A 24,497-nucleotide genomic window follows, 5' to 3' on the forward strand; every position below is an offset into this window, starting at 1 on the left:
CTGTCCCCCTCAAACCTGGGGGGATCAGTGCTGCACTGTGAAGCCATCCCAATGCGTGTATCAAGCACAGGTTGGTTAAGCACGGTCTATGGCTTTTCTGACAAGGCAACAATTGCAGGATTACATGAGCCACACTTGTCAGTTCAGCTCTTCAGACAAAAATAGAGGTAAAGCATTAAAAAAAAATGCAGAACATTCTTGTGTGTATGTCTTAAACCTCAACTGTTAATTCTGACGAAGGATCAGGCTGTGAGCAGGTATCGGATCCCTGGTGAGAATCAAATTCTGGAGCCCAGAATTTTGCTGCAAAGTTTATACAGTGGGGATTCCTCTAATTACTTTCACTGGAAATTTACCTGACAGAGCTTTCCCAGGTAATGCAAGGCATACGCGGGAGAGCCGCTCAGTCGTTGACAGAGCCTTTGATTTTGTGCCAGGTTGCAAATTAAGTCTTTTGCCAAGGTACCCGAACACTTGCTCGTCAATTGCTTATCGCTTATTCATATCGCGCATCGAGCACAGCTCGTTTCATCTGCTTGGGAAGGCAGCACACGTTGACAAAAATGTTGTCCAAAAGTTGCTGCATTTTCTTTCCTCCCCCTGTTTGGTCAAGTAAACAAGAGTATTCTCTCTGGAAAGCCTCCTTGAATGTGCGTGCAAGTTGGGATTCTCTAATGAGCAAAGGAAAGCCAATACTTTGTGTGTCGGTGACACACGGAGTGAGGAGCTGTTTTGACACGTGCAAATTCTGTCCTTCCACGTCATGAGGTTCTGCTACCAAAAGAAATGCCCTTCTGGACTGACTTGGCAGAGCCCTGAACATTTATTGTTGAGAGGCCTGTGTTGATCATTGGTTTGGATTATGGCCATCAGATATTCTTGGTTTGGATTATGGCCATCAAAGATTCAGATGGAGGCAGCTGAAGCCTCACCCTGCACTGTCTCTCTACAGACAGCAATGCTTTAGGGATGGTGTATTTTGGCAGCAACATCTTGACTAGAATTTGACATTGGAGATGCCATTTTGACCAGCTCAATGCAATGTTAGTGATGGGTGGCATGAGGACAGGACACATGCTGGGTGTCTGAGCTCTTATAGACCTTGGGGAATGTAGTGCAGACAAAAAGCTTGTGTCCCAAGGCTATTGCTTTGAAAGAACCCAAATTTATAGAGATGATTAAAGCACACTTTGGAGGGTTTCAAGCATTCTTCAAAGCCAACAGCTTTCCTTGTGGTATTTCTGCTTTTAACTGGGTACACTTCTATGGATGGTTGACAAAACTTGCTTTTCCATGGAGGAAACCATACACTGAAACTCAACTAAGCAATTAATTTCCTGATACAAGTTCTAATATAAAGAGTGCCTGTTAGATCTGCAGTTAGGGAGAGGTGAACCTTCCAGGTTAATGTAATGAGAAAGGAATGCAGAAAATAGAAGGTGCTGTGCAAAGTGATCTTTCTCCTCCCTGGTTGCTGTTCCTGAGAAAGAGAGGAAGAGGAGGGAGGAAGAAGAGAAGTGAGGGAAAGACTCAGGTGGTGTTTGAGACCTGTGGCTATGGGGGGAATCCAACCACAATCACGGATGAAACAAAAGGGAAAGCACAAAGAAAAACGGAGGCTGAAAAATGAATAGTGATGGAAAGGTCTGGGGTGAGAGGAGCTCTAAAGAGAAGGCTTGCCCCAGTATCTCGTGTGACTTACACAATCTGTTTAACAGCGATCGGTCATGTTCTTTCCCTGACACGAGCCGCAGCAGCAGCTTTGTGCTGACAGGCAGCTGGGATAAATGATTACTGACATATGCTAATCGGACAGTCTTAGACAGGATGTAAGAGGAATACATCAAGGTGGTGCAAAATACATTTCTTGGTTGAAACTCTCCAACTTGTACAAGTAAATTAGCTTCAGGAAGTCACGAGGCCCCTTCATTGTTTGAAACTGCAGTTAAAAATCTACAGCATGGTAAAAAAAAACCCACATACACACATAAAACCAAACCAACCAGAACCATCAGAACCAGGGCTGGAGCAGAGGGTTGAGAGGCTCTTTGCAATAGTATCTATCAATGCCAGATATGATTTTGACCATGTCAACTCTCTGCAGGGCTTCAGTGCTTTCAGACTTTCTAGTGTCTCCTCTCAATCTCTCTAGCCCAGCTCTTATTCCTTCCTTTCTAAAATGACTCCTAGCTTTTCACTTGAAGTTTTCCTGCATTTTACACTGCAAACAAAGCTAGGAGAATTCACACAAGTACCACAGAGCACAGCAGGATGTGCAGATGAATTCAGGAAGATGTCCAGATCCCATTGCTAGAATAAGAAATCATTATCTTAGCTCTCATATGGATCAACTTAAGGAAGTATCTTGCACATCTGTAGTCTGGCTAGACCCTTTCTTCAGTCTCAGGGTGAATATTATCAAACAGGTGGTTTAGGGAGATATCATGAGCATAGGCTTTCTGGGAATTGCCCACACCTGGGATGAAAATGAGTCTTCGCAGTAGAAATACTGTCAGGGCTTGAAGCAGTGATTGAGCACCTGGTGGGAAGGCAGGACCAACCCAGGGGAGCTCAGGTGTATTCAATGCACTGATTGACCAGAAGGGCTGGAGCCAGGATCCACCCTTGCCCAGACCTCATTTAAGGGTTGGCAGTGGAGGTGAGGGCTTTTCACTGGAGATCCCTGCCTACTTGGGTCCTTCTGAAGGTAAGTAGATTTTTTTCCTTTATTTCTGTGCCTATGGCTGTTGTATTTCAGCAAATCCTCACTGGGTGCAGCCTGGGGCCTTGTTGCTCTGCTGTCATTGCTGTGCTTTCAATCATGTTAGTCTTGAAACACTTTAATCTGGCATGGCTTGAATTAGTTATGGTGAGAGCCAAAAGAATGTTAGATTATCTAAAAGTAGGTTTGATTGTTATGTCTATGTAGAGCAGTTGTAGGAATGCTAACAAAGGCCATGCCAGTACTAATGGGAGGTATAATACAATGCTTCTGATTTGATAAAGATCACAGAAGTGCCCACAAGTTAAACAATAAGCCACAAAACCCTTTATCTGTCAACTGCTGTGGAACATTGTAGGGTTTGGGTCTTGAGGGGCTTTGAGGCCTTACATCTGCCTTCATGAGATAAGAGACTTCCCAGGGAGCTTGGGCAAGGTTAGAAGGTGTTCCTAAGTTCAAGTGCTTCGTACCTTTTCCAGGCGGGGCAGATGCCAGAAGGATTCTTCCTTTGGATGTACTGGGATTTTTCGGAGCAGAGTGGTGCGAGTGTCACGCCCTCTGTCCTTCTGTAACTAAAGATGAATAAGAACAGGCTGAAATGGCTGCAAGGTTATATATGTTGCATTCCTGCCTTGAAATGTAATGACACTGTGATGATCTAGTCTAAAAGTCACTTTGGATCACCCTGAGGTGTGTGGTCTTTCATGTCCGTGCCGCTAACGATGATACCTAAACATACTGATAAGGGAAGTCTGGGCAATAGCCAGCTTTCAGTTTTATGTCAGTGAGATGATTGTTGCCTGTTCAGAGCCCTGAATTAGAGCAATGGCTCATAATCAGCTGCGAAAGTCACTTCCACCACCCTCACTGCAGGGGGGAGGGGGATTTCCTGACTGTTCAATGTGTTGCTCTCCCTGTTAGTTGAAACAGGGTATCTGTCCACTCTGTGGTCTAATTTGTAGGTCTGCATTGCTTAACTTGGTAATTGGTGGTGGCAGGATTCAGGAATTTGATGGAGGGAACTTAGTGATTAAAACATCAGTCATTAATAGATAAGTTAGGGATGCATTTTTCCAACATCCCCGGCTTGTGCGTTCATAAAGTAGCTGCTAATTAAGAACACTGTACAGCAATTCCACTATAAAGCATACTTTGTGATGGCAGTAAGCCCATTGAAATTGGTCATTATCATATTAGCTCGACTCTTCCTTGAGTCATTAACTAATAAAACAGTCATTGGCTGCTTTTAAATGTTATTACAATATCGCTACGTTTAACAGCTCTAACAACTGCTTGGGGTGAGGGCATCTGCTGTGCCATGCCAGGATCAAGGCTGGTGTTGGTCCCTTGAATGTTTGTTGGCTGCTCCATTCTTTTATCTGCTGCTGCAGGAAACCTGAGCAGAGTTGATGCTGTCCAAAGGACAGTCTGCAGGGCTTGTGGCATGAGGATGGCATTCAATACCAATGATAATTTGAAACCAGATTCTTTGTTACAGTAGAGCTTTTTGGTACTGTGGTGATGTAAAAAGAATTAGAGCTTCTATTTCAATTTAACAGGAGTTTAGGTGGTCACCCTGTGAATAGAGACATGTTAATGTAAGCAGGCACTTAATGATAGCCAGAGAGATGTCTTTGGGAGAGCTGCCTAAGCCTTTAGCAAAGCCTTGACCAAAGCACCACTGCTCTCAGCTCGCTCAGTTTCCAATAAGCTGATATGCTTTCCAATGTGAGAAATACTTTCTAGTAGGCAGGGAGAATGGTTTCCTAGATGAAGATCCTCCCTGAGACTGGGATAAGCCCATCTATTGTGGGTGGGACAGTGGTAGGTCATGTCTGGTAGCAAACAGCAGTGTTGTTGGAGTGTTATTACCTTTTTCTTCTCCATCCGGAGTGCTGCAGTCCGTGCTCTCTGCTGATCTATCCACAGATCCTTGTATTTGTGTTGGAGGATGTCATAAATTGGAGTGGAAGGCCTGAAAGACATTCAAGAGATGGCTATATAATCCCCAGGGTTAACACCTTTTTACCTCCTTCTGCTGATTCCCTTCTTTACTCTTAGAACATATGACCGAGTGGTGGCACAGCTGTAGCCTGAACTTATTGAGGTTTTTTCCTGTCAGATGAGGATCCTTTAATCAGAAACTGTGGGAGGTAGAACTGGCAGTGGAGCAGCAGGGTTCTTACCTTAAGGACAGCATATTGCTTATTGCTGGTTGTAGTGTTATTCTTCTCCCCCAGAAGTAACAGAAAGCCCAAGGGAGGAGGTGATGGAGGATGTCTAGCTTGTATTTTATCAGTCCTTGTCCTTGCACATCTTGCTGGGGAGGGACTTTCTCATCTCAGCAGCAGCCATTGAATCTGTGGAGCCATCAGGTCTACTCACACTTGTAACTGCAGTGCCTTCAGCTGCTGCTCCTGTAACACAAGGCAGTGCCTCCCCCACCTGACCAGGCCAACTATGAGACATTAGTGGGCTGGGCAGAGAATCTGAGAAATGCAAAATGCCATTGATGTGCAGTGGAAACATCTCAAATTCCCTTAAACTTCTGATAGAGCTCAGAGCTTTGCAAGGGTACTCCACCATAGCTCAGGGATGCTGGCAAAGGGGGGACTTCATTACAGCAGAAATTAAAAATGGCTTGTGTCTTCAGAGTAACTTCTGCTGTAATTAAAGGGAGTCCCCATTGCCACCCATGTGCTGTCTATGTGCTTCAGAACAGCCTAATCTGTGTTTGTGTTTTCTAATGATACTGAATGGGCAATCCAGCAACACACATCCCAGGGGGTGTTCATATCAGAAGGGCATCCTGCTGCAGCCCTCCTGCTGCACAGATCACACGCTGCAGGGCTTTTCAAGGCTCTGCTTTCAAGTCAGCCCTGCTGCTCCAGACTGCTGTCTGGAGAGCCACTGTGCCAAAGGGGACACCTACGTTTGTCCCTCTCATTCTTGTTTTCATTTCCTTTCCTCCCAGTTTGGCATTTCACGCTGATCAGAGCTGGGCAGAAGTATCTACAGAGGATTAACAGATATGGCAAGCTGAGGTTGGATGTCTCATTTCATGGTGTAAATATTGGTAGTTATGGCACAAGCCTGTTGTGAGTCTTGCTCCCAGGCTGGCTTCCTTGGCCTGACCCTTGGCTCTCTGAGGCAGGAGATGACCTGAAGTGTAGAAACAGCAGGGAGGGATGCAGGAAAACACGGAGCCCTTGGGGGGGTGGTGTTTGATTATTGATTTTTGTGATAGCTGTGTGTTTTCATATCTCTATGGAGGTGACTTTACCATCTCTGATGGACCAGCCAGTTGGTGACTGATGAGTCCACAGCTGGCTTGTACGTAAATGCCTGAAAGGACACATTTGGGTTGATGCTCTTCAGAAACTCTTCCCTGCCGTGTGATTAATCGCATTTAAGTCCTGATCCAGCAAAGTATAGAATCATGCCTGGAATAATGCATGCACGAACTGCATCTTTGAAATTAGTAGGAATGCCTTGTGTCCTATTTAAATGTGCGTGTTCTGGTGGGCTGTAGGATGTGACCCCTCCTCTGCCTTTTCTTACTGAGGGAGCAAGGAAGAGAGGGGATGTTGGGTAGCACACTTCCTCAACTAAAACTGCAGGAGGAATTTCAGGGAGGAAGCTTTTTCTTTGTAGGTCAAATGCTGATCCCATTGGAGTGGATGGGGAGTTGTGGCCTTGCTACCAGTGCAGTGTGATGGTACATCCTCTTTGCAGCTGGCCCATAGGAACACATGCCCTCCCCTCAGCTTGCTTAGGGGCTGCTGATGTGTCCTGTCACCCTGCCCAGATGTCACCCTCTGAACTGGGAGGCTTTTGCTGTTACTGTCTGTGGATGCTGCGGGAGGGGGGAAGCATCTGCTGAAAGCATTCGTTGTGGATTAAAACCTGTCTCACTCCCAGCACCTCAGATCTCCTTGTTTTGGCACAAGCACCCTGCCATGGAAAGGAGAGGGGGAGAAGTTCTGATAGGATGTAACAAATTATTTATAATTGTGGAGGAAGAAAAAAATAATCAGCTGCCTCCTTTTATAGTCAAATAGTTGGAGCCACTTCTAACGCTGACATTTCCTAAATATTTTAAAATTTATCTATGCACATTTTCAAAACTATTATCCCTGAAACAATTCAAGTCTCTTTAATAGACTTTCTCTCTAATTTACTTTCAAGAGTGAGGGTGCAGACCTATTTTCAAGTGAAGTGACAAGTGCCTGCTTACTTGGTTACACAATGTGGGGCGTTAGCCTGCCAGATATCTCTTGGAAAAGGAGCTGCAGCCTCTTAATAGGCTATTTTACTGTGAAAACAATGTTAAAAAGTATAATAAAGTATTAACAATATTAAAATAAAACAGTGTAGGCCTTAAATGAGCTACAAACTAGTTAAATCTATTCTATTCAATGTGAGCCTTCAGTGCTTTGCAGCTGATACCTCAGAGCTGGGATTTATCTAAAATGAAGGCACCAGGGACATGCAAGGGAAATGGTAATTATAATTTGCAAACATTAGGCTGACACTTTTTTTGTGTATGTGTGTATAAATTCTGACAGCTGTGATTTGTGCGGCATGCCAAATAGTGTTCCACCGAGTTGGGAGGGAGTCCCTTTCTGGCAGGCCATCCTCAGAGCAGCAGCTCATTAAAACTTTGCAGTAGGAGAAGTTGCTGAAAACAGGAAGGCGTCAGAACCATCTGAGGGACTTTTGGTACACGCTCGTTGAAAGGTGTTTGAGAAGAGAGCCTTGGGTCTGACAAACTGGAATTTTAGTACGCCTCTCCGTTCACAGTGGGGCAAAATAATTGGTCATCAGTGACTACTAATTTGGTTTAGTAGCCAGAGGCGTTTTTTTTCTTCCCAGAAAATCAATGACAGCGCCGAGGTCTGTTCAACGTGATTCAGCTCAAGATGGGTCCTCATTTAGCTCTTGATGCTGCTTCCACTGGAGACAGCTATTTTGTTAAAATGAAATTAAAATCTATCTATAATACTCGGCTCTGAGAGCAGCACCTGTCAATGCCACGCTGCTCTTGAGGTTTCAAGGTTGTCAGTCTCCCCTCAAACTTATTTTCAAAGGTTTATACATCAGCGGGGAAAAAAGGTACCTGGCGAAAGTGGGTACAAAGGGCTTTGCTCTGGGAGGGTTTTCATGCTGGCTTAAAGGATGCAATCAGTTGGATTGTGGAGTTGTAAAAGGGTAAAAACTTGACTTGCAATCGCTTTGTTCTTGCATTACTCAACAACAAAAGGGCTTGCAAATATATTGGAACAAACTTCAGCCTTTGGGTTTCCTGGGAGGCTCCAGCCAATGCAGCAGTGGTGTGTTCTTGCTGATGGTCAAAGTGTGCTGGGAGTGCTGCTCCCAGGAGTTGTGTGTGTGTGCCTCAAACTCAACAGCAGTGGGCTGTAGCAATGCAGTGTGGGTGTTTCTACAACAGAGAAATTGTGCCACTGATGGCTTTATTTTTTTTCTCAAAGCCATGTTGCATGACCACCAAGCCATTCTGAAACTGTTTCTTGAAAGGTCAGTGGGGTTTGCATGAGAAGGATCTCTTTGGGAGTTTTAAGTGCATAGAGGAAACAGCATAGGGGGCACCACTTTGTACCTATTCCCCTTGGATCTAACATTGAAGGTTTTGTCCTGAGGTGGTTCTACCTGTGGTGTTCTTCTCCCTGGGGCTCAGACAGCAAATCTGTCTCCATGCAGCTCAGATCAGTCCCTTGCTGGGAACCAGTTTGGTCCCAGTGTTTTTGTGGAGCTCCTCAGTGCATCCAGCACAGTATCTCCAACAAATAAAGTGCAGGCTGGAATCTGTGATTCAGCTCCAGGCCTTGGTGTTCCGCCAGTGCACGCAGCTCTGAGACATGAGTACTCAGCTCCCTCTGCCCTGAAAGGGATTTACAGTACAGGAAAACTCTGATTACAGTTCCCTTGTACTGCTATATTGTCTCCCTTCCTCCCTTGTTACTGATGGGCTGGAGCTAGCAATCTATCTACCATTAATTTGTCTCTGTGTAGCCCAGCAGGAATCTGGGGCATGATTACAGCTCTGGTCCTTCTGTGAGCGCCTGCACGGCCCCGCATCCCCTTGCAAACTGCCTGGCTCTGCCTTGCCTTAATTGTTCCCCTTTGGCCAGTGGACCTGTCTGCTCTAACAAGGGCAACGAGGAGGGCCGAGGTAATTGAAGCACTTAGCCACACTCCCCAGCATTGCCTCCTGCAGCTAATTAGGAAAGAGGGCCGCTGGGCTCTTTGTTATTTCTTTTAATTGTTTGTGGGTTTTGCATAACAGTGAATGGCAGAAGAGGGGTGTGCAGTTAGGGGTGAATTCTTGACTTTGAAATTTGTATAAAAGGTCACTTACAATTTGTTAACGCTTTCACTAAAGTGAATTCAATTAGCAGCTCTAGAAGTCCCTGCACACACATGCATGCATGTGTTTGCAAGAGGAGGGAGGGAGGGATGGAGAAGCAAGCAGAGCACAAACGCAATGGCTCTTCATTTTCCTAGGAAGCTCATGGACTACACAGGGAAGTTATAGGCTCCTTACAGCTTTATGCTCTTCGAAATAGGTCCTGGCAATAAACCCATGGAGAGGCCCAAAAGATCATTTTTAAATGATCTCCACTTGTCCTCGCTTTCCATTAACCACTGAAGAAAATAACAAGAGAAAAATTGGTAGAAAACACTTGGGGACCAATTTTTTTGCAGTCTTTGCACTGGTAAAACTCATGTTGAAATAGTGGGTCTCTCGCCCATATAGCAGCAGCAGGATCCATGCATTGAAGCACTGATTACTCTGAATTTCAGAACCTTCTTTATAATCCTTGTAATTTGGACGAACACCAATATAAATTATTTCACTGTGGGCAGCCAATAACGCAGTGGCTTCTTCCAAGTGTCAGAGGATCTGTTATTTTGCTCAGAGGGCTCGTACATACAGAACAGTAAAAAGAATAAAATCCATTGTAAACATGCACTTTAAAAGATTTATCAGATACTCATAGCTGTACTTAAGAGCACACATGGTTACAAGAACACCAATTTGCTTTACTACTCCCTCTCAGGCCAAGAGTGAGATGTATACTTGTAACAGTCCTGAATGTGCACAAGGAAATGTGTGTCTTGAAGCAAAGATACCAAACCAGCTCTGACCTATTAAATAACCAGCTTCACAAGCTGCCATTTGTGCTCTACCATTGATTTTGGGAGTTGGAGTTGCCCCATGGCTGATTTAGTTGAAGGTTATTTAGATCTGTCTGTAGTAAATTTCTCTGTCCTGACTTGAAATTCTCTGCCGTTCTCCAAGAAACCCAGTTGGGACCTGGCTATGGGGCGGAGCTGTTCCAACAAACTCAGGCTACCCTGATGGATGTTCCATTTGGAAGGGAATGATTCCCCCTTAAAACCTCCTCAATTCCATAATGCTGAGTGGAACAAATTGAAGAACCAGGTCTTCCCCTGGACCTCCTGTTTATGCTCAAATCTCTTTGGTGAGGTGGGAAGGTCTCTGCAGGGGAAAAGAAGTCCACAGGGGCAATGAGTGGTTTTAGTTTGTAGAAGTTTCCTTGGTAAAAGCCAGCTCTATTGATAGGGAGAAACTCATGAACCTGTACAGGAGATTTAGCTACTTTCCTACTCAGCATAATGCACTTGGTAATAAGGGATTGAAATCTTCGCTCTTCAGATCTTTTTTCCCAGCTCCCTTATGCCCAACCCCAACCTGACTGTTTCTCTCTTCACCCAAAAGCCTGTAATAGTTCAGAAGTCATTCACTGCAGCTGCAGGATGACCAACATCTGCGTGGTGCACTCAGGGTCACTGCAGGCCTATGTGCAGCAGTGGGCACACAGCAGAGCAATCCAGGCAACAGCAAAAACATGCACAGCAATGTGAGCACATCCCAGCCTGGAAGGTGTCCAACACAAGGAAACGACTCTTGAAATAGAAATTTTTATCTTAGCAACGTGAGAATGGTGGCAGATGCACAAAGTGTCTTTTGCAGTGGAGCTGGGTAGGATATGCAATTATCTGAATTGATGGGAGGCCTATTTTATTTTATTTAACTTGGTTGCATTTTTTGGTCTCTTCAACCTGACAGCACTTCCAGGCTCTATGTAATATTTTTATTAATTTTCTTTGTCAGTGCTCAGACTTATTTTTTTTTTTTCCTCCATAAAACTTTGGTTTGCCCCAATCTGGGAAGGGGGGGGAACTCTGTGGCTTTAAGTGTTATTTGTTCTGCTTCCAGTTACTGCAGACCAATGGTTGCTGTAATATTCATCTTCCTTGCCTGCCCGGCTCTTCCTGATGGGCTCTTTCCAGGAGGAAGCTGGATAGCTAGACTTTTCTTTCTGCCTGCAGGGCTATACGTTAATGACCTGAAATGCTCTTTAAGTGTTTCAAAAAATAAATCTGTTAATGTGTTTTGTGTGCCAAAGAGATGCTGGGAATATTGAAGCAGCATTTGGGCTTCTAAACTTTGCTCTGGCTGTGTGCAAACAGCACGGGCACTTTGGGAAGAAAGGCCACTTAAATAGCATGGGTATAAGCACTAAAACCTTTCTTCTTGGGAAAGGTGAATGATAAGGACAGAGCAGCCAGGTATGCCAGGAAGCTGCAGGAGTACCCAGTGTAACAGCTGAGCTGCTAAAGGCCGCTGAGACAATTGTCAGCAGAGCATCACGCCACTGCAAATGATACAAAGGAAAGAGGAGGTGCTGGGTAACTGATGCCTTTGGCTGGTTGCGTCAATTTGTGGAGTAAAGGCTGCAGTGAAGAAATGCTTTAGAGGGGTGAGTTTGCTGCAGAAACATGGTGAAAGCAGCTGGTGAAGAATAAAGACTGGTTGTAGAGAATGGGGGATGGAATGGTAGGAGGAGATGAAGTTAGAAGGAAAATGGGATGTGAAATTTGGGGAAGGGACGGCTGAAGTGAAGGCGGGCAGTAGGGGGGACCCTGCAGGAGATGTGGGGATGACAGAGTGCCAGGGAAATCCTGCCAGCACACCCAAGGTCAGCCCAACCTACAGGCCAACTGCCAAGTAGATGGCAGCATGGCTCAGGAAGGGTTATGGCCATGCAGGGTTTGAAGGTAGTACAGGTGTAGGATGGCAGAGAATGGCATGTTTGCACAGTCCTTGTGTCCAGGAATGTGTGTGGGGATGTGGAAGGCAGAATTAGTAAACCTGCACTAGGAAAAGAGAAGGGAAGATAAGCCTTTCTCTGAAAGCAGCCCTGGAAATGCTGAACTGTGTTCATGCTCAGAATGCACTCAGCACTGCTGGAATGTGTCCCTGGCTCCTGAGGATAAAACTGGTGCTTGGGGTACCAACTGTGTGCTGGGGTATTTTGACTTCAAACTCCTTGTGTGACCTTGTGCCAATCAATATAATTTAAAATCTCCCTGTAAACAGCATCCGTATCTTTGTGCTGGCTTATAGTTCCAATAATGTTAGTTTAATACACACTAATTTCAATCAGGAAAGTTTGGGAGGCTGAGTATTTGTCTGGATATTTACTGTGGGTTTCTAAGTGCTGTATTGACACCAGTGAAGATCCTGTGGGTCTTCAAAGTCCCTTTGTGTCTTTTGGATCTCCAATACCGTCAGGGCTCAGTCCACCCTGCACCTTGCATTCTCCCTTTTATGGAACACTACATGAAGAGGCTGGGGTTGAACAACACAGCTGCTATTAGCACAGCATGTGAGGTTATTTTAAATGGAAGGACAGAGGACTTGAGTCCAGAACAGAAATCCTGTGCTGCAAATGTCTTATAGCTACACAACATGTCATGCACAAAGAGCCTGCATTGATAGGATGGGCTCATCTCCTCGAGGTCAGGTATTGCGATGGGTATTTTCCTTGAAAGAAAATCTGTAGATGTTTTTGCAGCTGGGATGCAGGCTGGGGCAGGTGGAGCTGGATGCATTTGCACTGCAGCACGGCTGTTACTCCAGTGCTTGCACCCAGTGGGCATGCACTATTGCAAATCGTGGCTTGCACAAGGCAGCTCTTGTAGAGATCAGAAGCTGGAGTGTGAATCAGAGGAGCCTGGCTGGAGGTTGCCCCGAGGGGCGGGCTGGGACCCCACTGCATCCTCGTTACTGCTGACCTTGGCATGAGTGCTGCCTGCTGATGGATCAGCTATGGAGCTGGACAAGCCCCCAGGGAACTGCTGCATTATCTATTATCGTCCCATCAGTGCCTCCCCTGACCCCTCCCAGCTCCGAATGCCACAGGCATCAGGGAGGGAATAAATCTTTGTCTGATACCGAGAGAGAGAGGGAGCCAGAGCAGGAAAAAGGAGAGATGAAAAATGTCCTTTTTATGACTCTCACAACAAAGCTGCCACATGATTCGTAGCAAACATTTCTCTGGGAAGAGGGAGGGAGAGAATGGGGGGAATCAGCAAAAAAGCAGAGCTTTTCTCCCCTGGAAGGTGCCCATAGGGAATTAATAGAGAGAGGGCATGGGTGACCTTTGAAGGTAAATATCCTGTGAAAGGAAGCGGGGCCCCAGAGCCTCAGAAAGCTCTCACTGATGCCTGTGAGGTGCCTGGTGAGGTGCTCCATGCAGCACACATCCACCAGAATGGAAAGCAGAAAGTGATCTGTGCTAGAGGGAGCAGCAGGGCCGGGGTGTGATTAATAAGGCACTAATAGCAACCCCAGCATTTATCTCGGCTTGTTTCCATTTGGGATGATCCAGGAGGGCTTGTACTCGTGAGCCTGGGGACAGCTCTCGACCTTGGTGTCTTTGGGACACTCAGGTACCTTCAGCAGTGCTCACTCCTCGGCTGCACCATCTGTGCTGTGCCTTGGGCAGGGGGACACACTGTTCTCAATGGAAAAACTTCAGAGATCTTTATCCAAGTGGATGTTATTAAAGGCAAGCAAGTGCTTGTTGACATGGAAAGGGGCTGCATGCTGCTGATGTCTACCATTTTGCCCCCAGACAAGCATGTACCTTAACAGCAAGCACATTCCCAATTGGCAGTGAGAAGAAGCAGAATTACACAGGGCTTGGAGTCTGAAAGCAGGATGATGTTGGCAGGCAGTTGAATTTTAGCAGGGAGGGTTTTGCTGACACAGATCTGTGGTGACTGGGGCAGTCCCAGCTGGGAGTGCTCACCCATACAAGTGTCTTTAACTCGTTGGTCATGAAAAGGGAGTTAAATTCCCCACTTTTACCCAAATGGCTGTAACAACTCCTTGGTGATCCTGGTAATTTGATTTTGTCTATAACGTGCTTTTAAAGTAAGGGGATAAATACAATCAGTCTGCATAAAAGGTAGCTATTAAGGAGCAGACAAGTTGCACAATAATAACTTTAAATTAAAAGCCTTTTCTTGCTACTTCTGTGGTTGTGGGGTCTGCAGATTTTCCTTAAAACTTTTGGGACGTGCCTAGACTTCTTACAGGCAGCCATTTAACCTCCGTTTATGAAGAAATAAAGCAAAATTGATGTTGATTTTGGTCTACATTGGGGGATACTTTTGCAACATAAAAGCCCTTTTGCCTGCAATTTGCAGAGCAGCCCTGTCACATTGGTGAGGGCTGATACTGATAAAGATAAAGCTTTATAGCTGGGGCATTTGCAGCTAACAGCAAGCTAATGCTGCATTTTCATTTTGATGCAATTAATGTTAATGTCTGCTACGAAAATTGTCATTAAATACCATTTTAAAATCCATTCAATTTGCATATGCAAAGCCCATTTACTATCATGTAAAATACACAGTGCAGTTCATCATGTCTTTTCTCTAGAATTTGTTGCTGTTATTTTGCTGGTAGTGATTATTACCCAGCTCTTAAAATGAAACCTAATGTCTAGTCCAGACCTGCACAGAGCAAGAGAAGTCTGTGTTCCAGTAGCTGCTTTGGAGACCTTTTTGAAGGTCTTAGCATTTGCTTGCATTGGAATTGAACTGGATTTTCCAGAGCACCCTGTATCCTCCAGCCCCTTTGTGCTGCTGTATAGGGCAGGTGTCTGGGGGTCGGGCTGAGCAGGGTGCTTGTTTTTTCCCCACAGAACCCCTGTTCACAACTGCTCATGAGAAACCAGCACAGCGGATAATCAGGAATTGGAGTTTGAGGGACTTGTCAAATGGGTCACTTTTTCCACTTCTAAATGCAGGGTGGTGAACTCATTCTTAATTGCACGAGAGTATTTCAACCGGTGTGAGCAGGTAGAAATGCTGCAGCCCTGCCTCAGCATCACTTGCTGCCCAAGGAAGCCATTATTCTGGCTTACAGCTCTCTGCACCTTTAAGTCAAAGAATTGGCATAGAATGTATTTTTGAAGGAGTTCCAAGCTCTTAATACCAGAGGTAAATTGGGGATGTGCTGTGGCATGCAGACCAGATTTAGGCTGGTGACTGTGGAGGATTAGAACCAGGTAGCAAGGCCTGTAAGTAATGCTGTGACTCCATAGCAGCATGTCTGATCTTGGGTCACTTCTCTCTTGGGAACTGTGCTGGCTGAGATGTGGGAGTGTTGTAAATGTGAGGGTAGGATGGGATAACATTGTTCTGAGAAGGGCCCTTAACATTCCTCCTTACCGTGCTGGGATGCCATAGGTCATGTCTGCCAGTACATGAGGAGGAGATCTCCTAAAGCGACTGAGGTCCTCATCTTTGCGCCGAATGTCCTTGTCCTTGTAGTACAAGTTAAACTCCCGGGCTGTGGTATACCCAGCCTTCAGAGCTCCACGGTTCATGGTTATGAAGTCTCGGGGCATATTCCGATCTATACTTGTCCTAGGCTTTATCGAGTTCCAGTGGCCTATTGCTGGTAAGGAAAGGAAACGTGAGGCAAAGAGGAATTTTATTTGGGAAGACAGAATGGTACAAGGTTTGTTTGCCATGCATGAGGGCCTCAGCAAGTCTGATTTCTTGGGGTAATCCCTGAGAGCATAGAGAAGGTGCCCTCTTGAGTTACAGAGCAGCCATATATATGTAGCATTCTTGCAGCTGCCATACCCTTCTCTGCTTGGGGTCTGTGAGATCCTATAGACATTTCCAAGATGATAGGGAAGATTTACCAGTCACCAAGAAATTTGGGTAATATTAGTGGAAGTAGGTGAATGTTTTTTTCAGCCCCAGTTTTGTGAGAAGTAATGAGGAGCACTGGGAGGGAGAGTCCCTGTTAGCATTAGGACTTGTATATTTTAGTGGCATTGCCATACCTTCAGGGACTCCTCCATCTGTCCTTTCGATGTACAGCCCATATGCAAAATCCCAGCCTGGCAGGGTATAGCAGTTTCTCAGAGGCTTTCCCAGTTCTGCCTGCAGAAGGATGAGGTTAAAGAATAAAGACCTTGTTTGATTAGTTACACCCTCTGAAAATAAAATCATGCATTGAATGTGGCTGTGAGTGCCTGCAGTGGCTCTGACAGCTCTTGGCACTTGATAGATCCCACTGTCCAGACCCAGATGCAAAGGAGAACTCATAGCTGTGAGGTTCCCTCAGGGATGGAGCCTGTGGGATGCTGGATTTGGTACAAGTTCACAACTGAGTGTTATCAGGTGATCCAGTCATGCTAGAAATGGGGACCTTGACAATATATATGGTTTTAATCTAATTGTTTGACTCACTTCTCCTTTGGCTATGGTACCCATCCATAGTGTCTGCAGGTAAATTTTCAGCAGCTGACCTTAAATTTCCTTTAAGGTATTTCACTTCCAAGTTGTTTGTCCTCCAAAAACTCCCCCAAATATAATCACACTGCCACTCCTGCCTGGGAATAATCAAGACGCAAGGCATGTTGTGGTGGGATAAGGGGGATGAAGGAGGGGGAGCAGAGCCTGGGGTTTATAGCACAGAAAAGAAGAGAACTTGAGCTCAGTAATCTCGTTTCTATTTAGTTTCAAAATGAACTCTTACCCAGCCCATGTGTATCCCAGCCTGGTGTTGTCTGTGGGATTAACTGACCTCCCTTCACCCCTTTGTCCTGGCCCTCCCATCTCCATGGTGAAGTCACTGCAGGATGTGTGTGTCTTGAAACCTTATTGCTACTTGAAAGAGAGGCCATGGAGGAGGGAAGGGTGAGAGCTGGCAGCCGGGGTGTGTGTGTTCCTGATGGGTAGAGGGAGCAGAGCGAAGCATTTGGCTCCCTGCAGCCCTGAGGCGTGGAGTGGGTGCCTTGGGATGGGTTATTTTCCATGTGAAGCCTGTTGAGGAACCTGGAGTTGTAGGTGTTGGCAAATAGCAATGTTGAAATACTGCTTTGTGGCTGAGATCTCTGCGCCTGCAAAACCATATACCAGGACTTCAGGTACAGCAGGGCACTGGTTTCCCAGGTCTGGGAGAGAAGTCCTACACCCTGGGGCCATTAAATCCACCCACTCATGGAATTGATGTGATATCCCTATGATTCCCAGCAGCACAAGCTCACCAGAAAATGAATTTTCTGGACTTACTAAGATCCTTCGGTAAACTCCATCAGCCTCCTTGCCCTGTGTGAGGCTATGGACCCTTTGGTGCAAGCAGACACGAGCAGTAAGCTTTTTGAAAGCAACAAACTCAGCTACCTGCTTAAACCTGTGCATAACATGGCTGCTTTCTCCCCTCTGCCTCCCGCAGACCTCTGGCAGAGGAGGGGACCATTCCTTGCAGATGTGTGCAGCAATGGCAGCAAGAGGGCTTTTAGCACTGCTGCCATTGAAATATCGCACGGCGATGCTAAACCATATGTGCACGCTGGGTGTGAGTTAGGGAGCTCACGCAAAACACATAAACTGGTGCCAGGAATGATAAAGGAGCTTTCAGAGTTGATCTATTTCTCTGGTATTTACAGGCATTTGTACGGCAGCTATTTTTAGGCGAGTTGTCACTGATGTAGCAGGGAAATTGAACAGCGTTCTTCAGGTGCGTGAGGGAAGGCTTTACCCTGGGCTCACGTTCTGATCCTGGGTCAGCTAAGTGAGGCCAAGAATCTGCTGCTGGGGTGAAGTTGTGGGAGGAAATAGCTGAGGAGCTGCAGGAAAGGAGAGGCAAAGTGGCTTCCAGGCCTTTGAATACACAACTCTGTAGATGGAAGAAATTCCCTTTTGCAGAGCGTAAGATGTTAACACAGTTGGGCATTTCCTTTAGCTCAAAATGAGTGTGTGCTGTTTCTGTTTGCGATCAGGTGGCATCTTACAGTCGCTTGGCACTGAATAAATAAAGTTGAAGGTGCTGGATAATTAATTAAAGAGAAAAAAAAAAAAGTCTGGTCCGGTATGTTGAACATGGAGAGAATGTGCAGCTCTGAAGAAAACCAATGGGCTCGGAGGACTATGGCTGCATGCCAAGGATTTTACCCACAAAAGCAAAGACGAGGAAGGATGTAGCAGGGATGAATCCTGCTGAGTGTAATCAAAGATTAGCCTTTCTCATTCATACATTAGCAAAACGCTGTTGCGACCTTGTGGGTTGGTTTCGTTCGCTTGTCCTCAGGCAATGTAGGTGTGCAGTGCCATGAGCTGTGGTGGGAGAGAGCCAAAGTTGGTGCAGAAGGTCCTTTTTTTCCTCCCCAGCTTCAGCACTGCTTCTTGTGTTTGGGTTTAGACTGTCACAAAGCTGCTTGGCTGGAATACAGATCTGTCTGACAGCTGTGCCCATCAGCAGACAACTTCATTAAACCTCATTAAGATGTCATTTCTCTGCCTTATTTCCCACCTCTTGGCTCTAATTAAAACCGTCTCTCTCTGCATCCCAGGCGGTCCTAATTTTCTCTGGGTACCTTCTGCAAGTTTTCTCCCTTTACGACCTCAGTGAGGAAAATCAGGCATCTTAAATACTGTTTATCTGGCCTATTTGGAAGCACAACTCCAGGCTTTTTCCTGAAGCACCCCCAGTGCATCCTGCAGAGAATGCCTCTTTCCAGGGCTGCAAGAAATCTGTGCTGAGGCTTTGCTTTCTAAAACTCTTGTTAAGGACTCAACTAATGCATCCCTTCCTCCTGAACAAGGTGATTCTAATCTTTGAATGAGGGGTGTGTTCTGTGCTTGGAGGATGCTGCTCCAAGCAGTGCAGTGCTGGAGCTGGGTGGTCGGTGAGATGCCCTGGTTGCCTACAAAGTAGTGCTGGGAGTACTGAGCTCCATGGCCTTTCCTAGGTAGGTTCCCATTCGTGCAGCCCTGTGTTTGGGTTTGAGTGTCTGATGGTGTCAGAAAATGTTTGCTGTGGAGGAAAAGCTGGGCTTGAACACAGGTCTGTGTGTAAGAGGTGGGTGAGCTGCAAAAGAGTAGCAAAGTAAATGAACTTGCAGGCTTACAGGTTTTGCTGTAAATCTCATTTGTGTTCCATCCCCTGGCATTTATGATCCATCAACGCACATTGCATTAATTTGCTAAAGATGGCTGGGATAGAGAGGGGTGAGGCACCTGCCTGTGTGCAGAAGGGTACAATGAGAGATGGAGGCCTTGGTTTTTAATCCATGCGTCTCCTGCAGCCCTTTGGGAGGAGATGCTGGGCAGATCCACAGATCCCCTCTTCTTCTCAGCAGGGCTGCCCCATCCCCTCCCCATCAGCTCCATCCTGCCGATGGATGCCTGCAAACCCGCTGCATTTTCAACCCGGCAGGCCCTGTTTCCTTCCCTACCTTCTGTTCCACTTTTCATTACACCCCCTTGTACAGTAAAGCCTCCCGTCATGCTGCCATTACTATTATTATTGCAGATTTACTGCACTTGCAGAGTGAAGTGATGGCAGTGACAAGGCCCAGCATTTTTCCCTCCTTCCCCCCGCGACAGCTTGAAATCAAGCCCTTCATTTGCATTTACATGATCTTGCTGTGCAGCTTATGAGATCGGGAGATTTATTTGCTACTTAGCTTGATGTTTGATTACACTCTAAGAAGGCAGTGAGCTACAAAGTGCAGGGATACATCAGAACTGAGCTACTGAAAGCCTCTGGGGGACAGTAACTCAACATCAGGTTTAGGTAGATGAGAAAGGGAATGTTCAGTGTTTTGAGAAAGGCAAATTTGATCAGTTTTTTTTTTCTTTTTTTTTTTTTAAAGGTGAAAAACTTATTTTCCATCTCTCACAAAAATGGGTGAGAAAACAAGAATAGTATTAAAATGCACGTTAAAATCTGGATGGGTTGATGCAGAAGTCCAAGCAGGGCTGCTGGGCTGCGTGCCTCTAACTGCTTCTAACTTCCCCTCCCAGGAAGATTATTATTAATAAGTTGGCACTTATCTTTGAAGCTCCTCATAAACATTAAAGGTCAAAGACGAAGGAAGTTTTGCTTGATGAAGGGCCACAAAATTTGGCCCTGATTTATTAAACTTCAGAATGTGTCACCAAGTGATAATCCTGCTGTAACAGCTGGGGAAACTGAGGCAGGGAATGAATGTGTCTGTGACTAAGAGCGAAGGGAGAGGAGGTTGGATGAGGGAAATGAGGAGTGTGGCTGTGCTCAGGCTGAGAGATCACAACGCTGGTGTCCCCCACAGTGGGGTGTGATCCTTCCAGAGCATAGGGAGATGTCTGGGCAAGCAGCTTTCATGGAATCCAGAGGGGAAAATGCTTGAGGGTCTGATGTGCAGATGGACTCCTGGTACTGCTAATCTTCTAGGAAGGGCAGGGATGCTGCTAACCCAGCTATTCATGCAGCCTACACTGACATGCTCCTGACTGATCCACCTCAGGCCTGAATTTTGGAACACTGCTCCCCTCTGGAAGCAATGTTTTGCAGGAGGTTGTGTGGACAGTGGGACACAGGTGTCCCCTCACTGTGTCAGGCACAGTGGCACTCATGGGATGCAGGGAGCACTTCTACCCTGGGGGCTTTCTCCACACAAGCCCAGCTTGCCCCCTCCCCTCTGTTCTACACTCAAGGGCAGGATCTGCTGCTGGTGGAATTGCTGATAACCAAAGATCCCCAGTACAGAATCCTACATCTGTAGAAAGACACCTCTATCTAGTACTGCAGCTTTGCTTGCAAACTTTGTACATATGCTATTACAATTAATCATTTAGAACTTAAGAAAGAGTATACCCCATTACATAAAAGACTCCAGCGATGATCTTTATCCAACTTGTAAAATGGGCAGACTTGATGCGACTGAATAATTTTCCTCTCATCTGCACAAAATCATGAATGCAAGTCATACTTGGAGCCTGAAGTGAACACTGTGAGACCAGCCTATAATTACCAAAATAGAAAAAAAGAACAGCGTTTTCTAATGAATGACAAGCCACTAGGTGGAAATCTAATTTGGTCTAATTAAGCAGCCTTTGTGAGGATTTGTCTTTAGATGAAAAGAGGGAGCCAAAGAGATCTAAATGCAAATGAACTCCATCGTTTTGGTCTTAAAGGGCCAGGAAGATATGAAAGTATTTGTGTACGTAAGACTTTCATTTGTCTTCATGGGCTCATTCACCTTCCAAGTTTCCCTTGAAAAATATTCTGTGCCCCCACGTTCCTGGGCTCTGGATACTGGTTGCTGTTTATTAAGTTAAAACACAGTGTGCTGTTTGAAGGATGATTTTTAACTGTAGGGCACTGCAAATATTAAATCTTGATTTCTGCACAACAGGGCTGCATCTTTCAGCTGTTTGCAAATGGGTTTGGACAAAAACATGCTTTGCTGGGGAGCCAGATGTAAGATCTGCTGCTTTTGCTGCAAGGCTCTGCATAACTCAGGGGGCACCTGCAGGACCCTAAGCTCTTCCTCAGAGTCTTTGTGTCAGTACGAATCAGTCCAGCGCTGATAAATCACTGCCACCTCACCACACTGTGCTGCTTCTGCCAGTAGTCCCAATGCTGGGACCTGGCAGCCCGGGAATGGCCCAAAGGCTGAGACTCACAGGGGGGTTGACTGTAATTGAGATGCAAATATTGGAAACCATCTTCTCCCACTCTGTTAAATCTACTCCTGACTTAAAGACAAATTTGAGTTTACATAAGGTTTCATGCCAGTAATGAAGGTCAAAGAAGCATCCATGTTTCTGAGTGGGTGTCAAACCATGATGAAGCAGTGCAAAGCTGTAGGCAGGAAGGAGATGTTATTTGGGATAAATGAAGATGGGTGCAGCTCATGGCTGCTGCTGAGGTCTGACCTGCACCTCATCCCCAGAGCTACAGCCACCCTCTGCAGGACAGATGTGAGCATGGGTGGGGGAAGTGGCAGAGGCATCTGGGTCAGGGAAGGTTCTGCCCCACTTGGAACTCTGATACCAAATTCAGGCAGGGAATGCTGTTGATCAGTTCCTGTTGTCTTCAGAGGGAGCACAGAGGTTTATCTGAGAGCATGATTTGGGTTAGTTGATGGCTGAGAGAGCATTCTATAAATGTTAAAGAGATGGGACGGAATGTTAAATGGAAAAAAAAAGTTCCCTTAGAGCAGTTACGACCTTTTCTCTGTGCTTCATCCTAAGTAATATCTCTTCTATAAGCCACCCCATCTGTTACTCTGAGAAAAATCCCTTTATGTTCTCAGGGCCAGATGTTGTTTGAGTTTATGTCCAGCACAGCTCAACTCAGTGAAGCTGCTATTTACACCATGTAACTTGCTGGTGGCTCCTTCAGCTCCATACAGGTAGTTTTAATTTCCTCCTCCCGAATTTCTTTGGGTCGCTATAGAAAATGTTAGGTAAAAAGCTGCCAGCGTGGCATCCTTATACTCACAATGACATTTAAGGAGTTGAATGCAAATGAGAATGTGGCTCTGTGTGTTTTTGCACAGACAGAACATGGCCAAATTCACAATACAGCAAAATAGTTTCTTGGTGGCATAGATGTGATTTTAGGGCCGAATTCAATCCCTCACTGCAAATGAGATGCTGGCTGCCCTCAGAGCTACCTGTCATCTTGCAGCACAATTTGCCTGAAGTCAGTACAGCTGTGGTTCCTCCCAGGACAAGACATTCAATATCTCAGACTAGCAGACAAGTTGTTAACTTTGGGCAAGCTTTTGGTTTAAGAATCTCTGCTTTCACTCAAGGAGAAGCTCTAATCTCTGATCACAGATGCAGGAACTTTCCACCTTTAGTCACTTCACGTACAGAATAATCTCCATTTTCATTAGAGAATAGATAAAAAGTTTTTGCTGCTTAAAAAAAAAGATGCTGTTTCTTTAATGTAATAAAACCTCAGCAGGACAGAATGTCTTTACTAGACTATCCCCCACTATTCCCATAAGAAATCAAATATAATCCTATTTAAGAAGCTTTAAATAATTTTGAGCTTTCATATTGACTTATTAAAATGCAGCTTAAAAAACGCCTTCCTTGCAATCCCTTTACAAGGGTCAGGGATATAAAATTTGAAGAAATATGATTAGTAGATCAGTTGGAAAGATATATGCAGCAGCTTCCAGTTCTATTCCTTAAAGTGCCCATTTAGGAGAAAAGGTGATTCTCTTGCACAGTGTCAGCATCTCCTTGCAGGGCTGAGACCCTTACTTCCAGCTGTACCTCCTGCCCCCACACCCAAAGCATTTAATGGGTTTTTCTTAGACCTGAAGAGCCCTTGCAGTGAGGACTGAAGAGTTTGTGTCCTCATAGCACAGCAAAATAGAGGCTGTTCAGGCTCAAGGTGCAGAGGAAACCAGTTGTGCTTTTGCCCATCCATTGGTTGGTGCCAAAGACCAAGTGATGGTTGGAAAGGCAAATATGTCATAGAGGAAAGGGACACTGCAGAGGTATTGTGTGCATGAGCTCACATTGGCCCACATTGCTTTCCTTTTACTGCCTGGAAACTGTTAGGGAGGAAAAGCTCCTGTAACCTTCCAGATTTTGGAGTGGGATGAGTCCCTTTTCTAAATACCGAGTGCTCACATTGAGCCCTGTTGACTTGGGAAGAACTAGAGCTGTAACCAAGAATGCATTGCTAGAAAAATTAACTGAAAGGCTCTAAGCAGGGAAAATTGAGTCAGTTACATGTCCTGAGCTTCAGCTCTGCAGATCTCCTGGGATTAGCAGGGTTGTACGGATGTAAATGATGAGACAATTTGACCCCCGCTCTTGAAGTATATTAAATACAATGAAGATCCAAATTGTGCTGTCAGTTAGACAGAACTCCTATTAAGCGCAGAGGGGCTTGTGCTACTGCAAAAATCTGCCCAAGTCATTTGCTCTGTCCTACAGCAAAATGTATTCAACATGCTGAAATTAAACCGCAAAACCTAGTGAGCAAAATCACACCCTGCCCATTACACTTACAGCCAGTTACTGTGAAATCCTAATGTGTCAGGTTCTTTCTCTGGGAAATAAGGTAGCTAATAACTTTACTCCTGCCTAAGGCTGGACTTTGGTCAAGGCTGTCAAGGCTCCTATGATTTTCATGTGTTTCTGAAAAAATATCCATGATTTTGACACGCTGGGACTTGTGTGAGCAAGCAGGGAGCTGTAATAGCTGAACTTCCCGAGAGCTGTAGCGCTCAACCTTGGGCTCTCTACAAGATGAACACCAAAGTGGCCTGAGCCCATGAGTGCCTCAATGTTTTCAGCTCCCAATGAAGTCAATGGCAGTCAAGTGTGATTGACTGCTGGTAGGATCCTGCCCTGAGTTTTCTCTTGTGGCAGAAAAAGCAGCAGTGACACCAAAGGCAAGACCAGCAAATGCTGGTGAGAGCCTGAGTCCCCCCAAGGAGTTGTCAGGGCAGGAAAAATCTCAAGACTTCCTAATTTTCTACACTTATGACAATTGTGAAACTGGGCTGAAGCAGCACTGGGAACTTGATGCTGATGGTTAAAGAACTATCATCCCCCATGAGATAGCAAACTAACATTCCATTAACAACCATGGCAAAAGATATCTGGCTTA

At 45.5% G+C, this 24,497-nt stretch overlaps 1 protein-coding gene across 1 annotated transcript in view; it reads right to left on the reverse strand.

The window, feature by feature from the left end:
* CFAP77 (cilia and flagella associated protein 77) overlaps positions 1–24,497 on the reverse strand; it is a 50,181-nt gene that overhangs the window by 4,067 nt on the left and 21,617 nt on the right. Inside the window, exons 2-5 of the mRNA XM_015879152.3 lie at positions 15,925–16,024; positions 15,299–15,527; positions 4,595–4,697; positions 3,193–3,294 (exon numbers count right to left, since the gene is read on the reverse strand). Coding sequence (XP_015734638.1) covers positions 3,193–3,294; positions 4,595–4,697; positions 15,299–15,527; positions 15,925–16,024 — 534 coding nt within the window. The remainder of the gene's footprint in view (positions 1–3,192; positions 3,295–4,594; positions 4,698–15,298; positions 15,528–15,924; positions 16,025–24,497) is intronic.

Source organism: Coturnix japonica, chromosome 21 (genome assembly GCF_054131305.1).
Source record: "Coturnix japonica strain WE chromosome 21, WE-NBRP24, whole genome shotgun sequence".
Classification (NCBI taxonomy): Eukaryota; Metazoa; Chordata; class Aves; order Galliformes; family Phasianidae; genus Coturnix; species Coturnix japonica.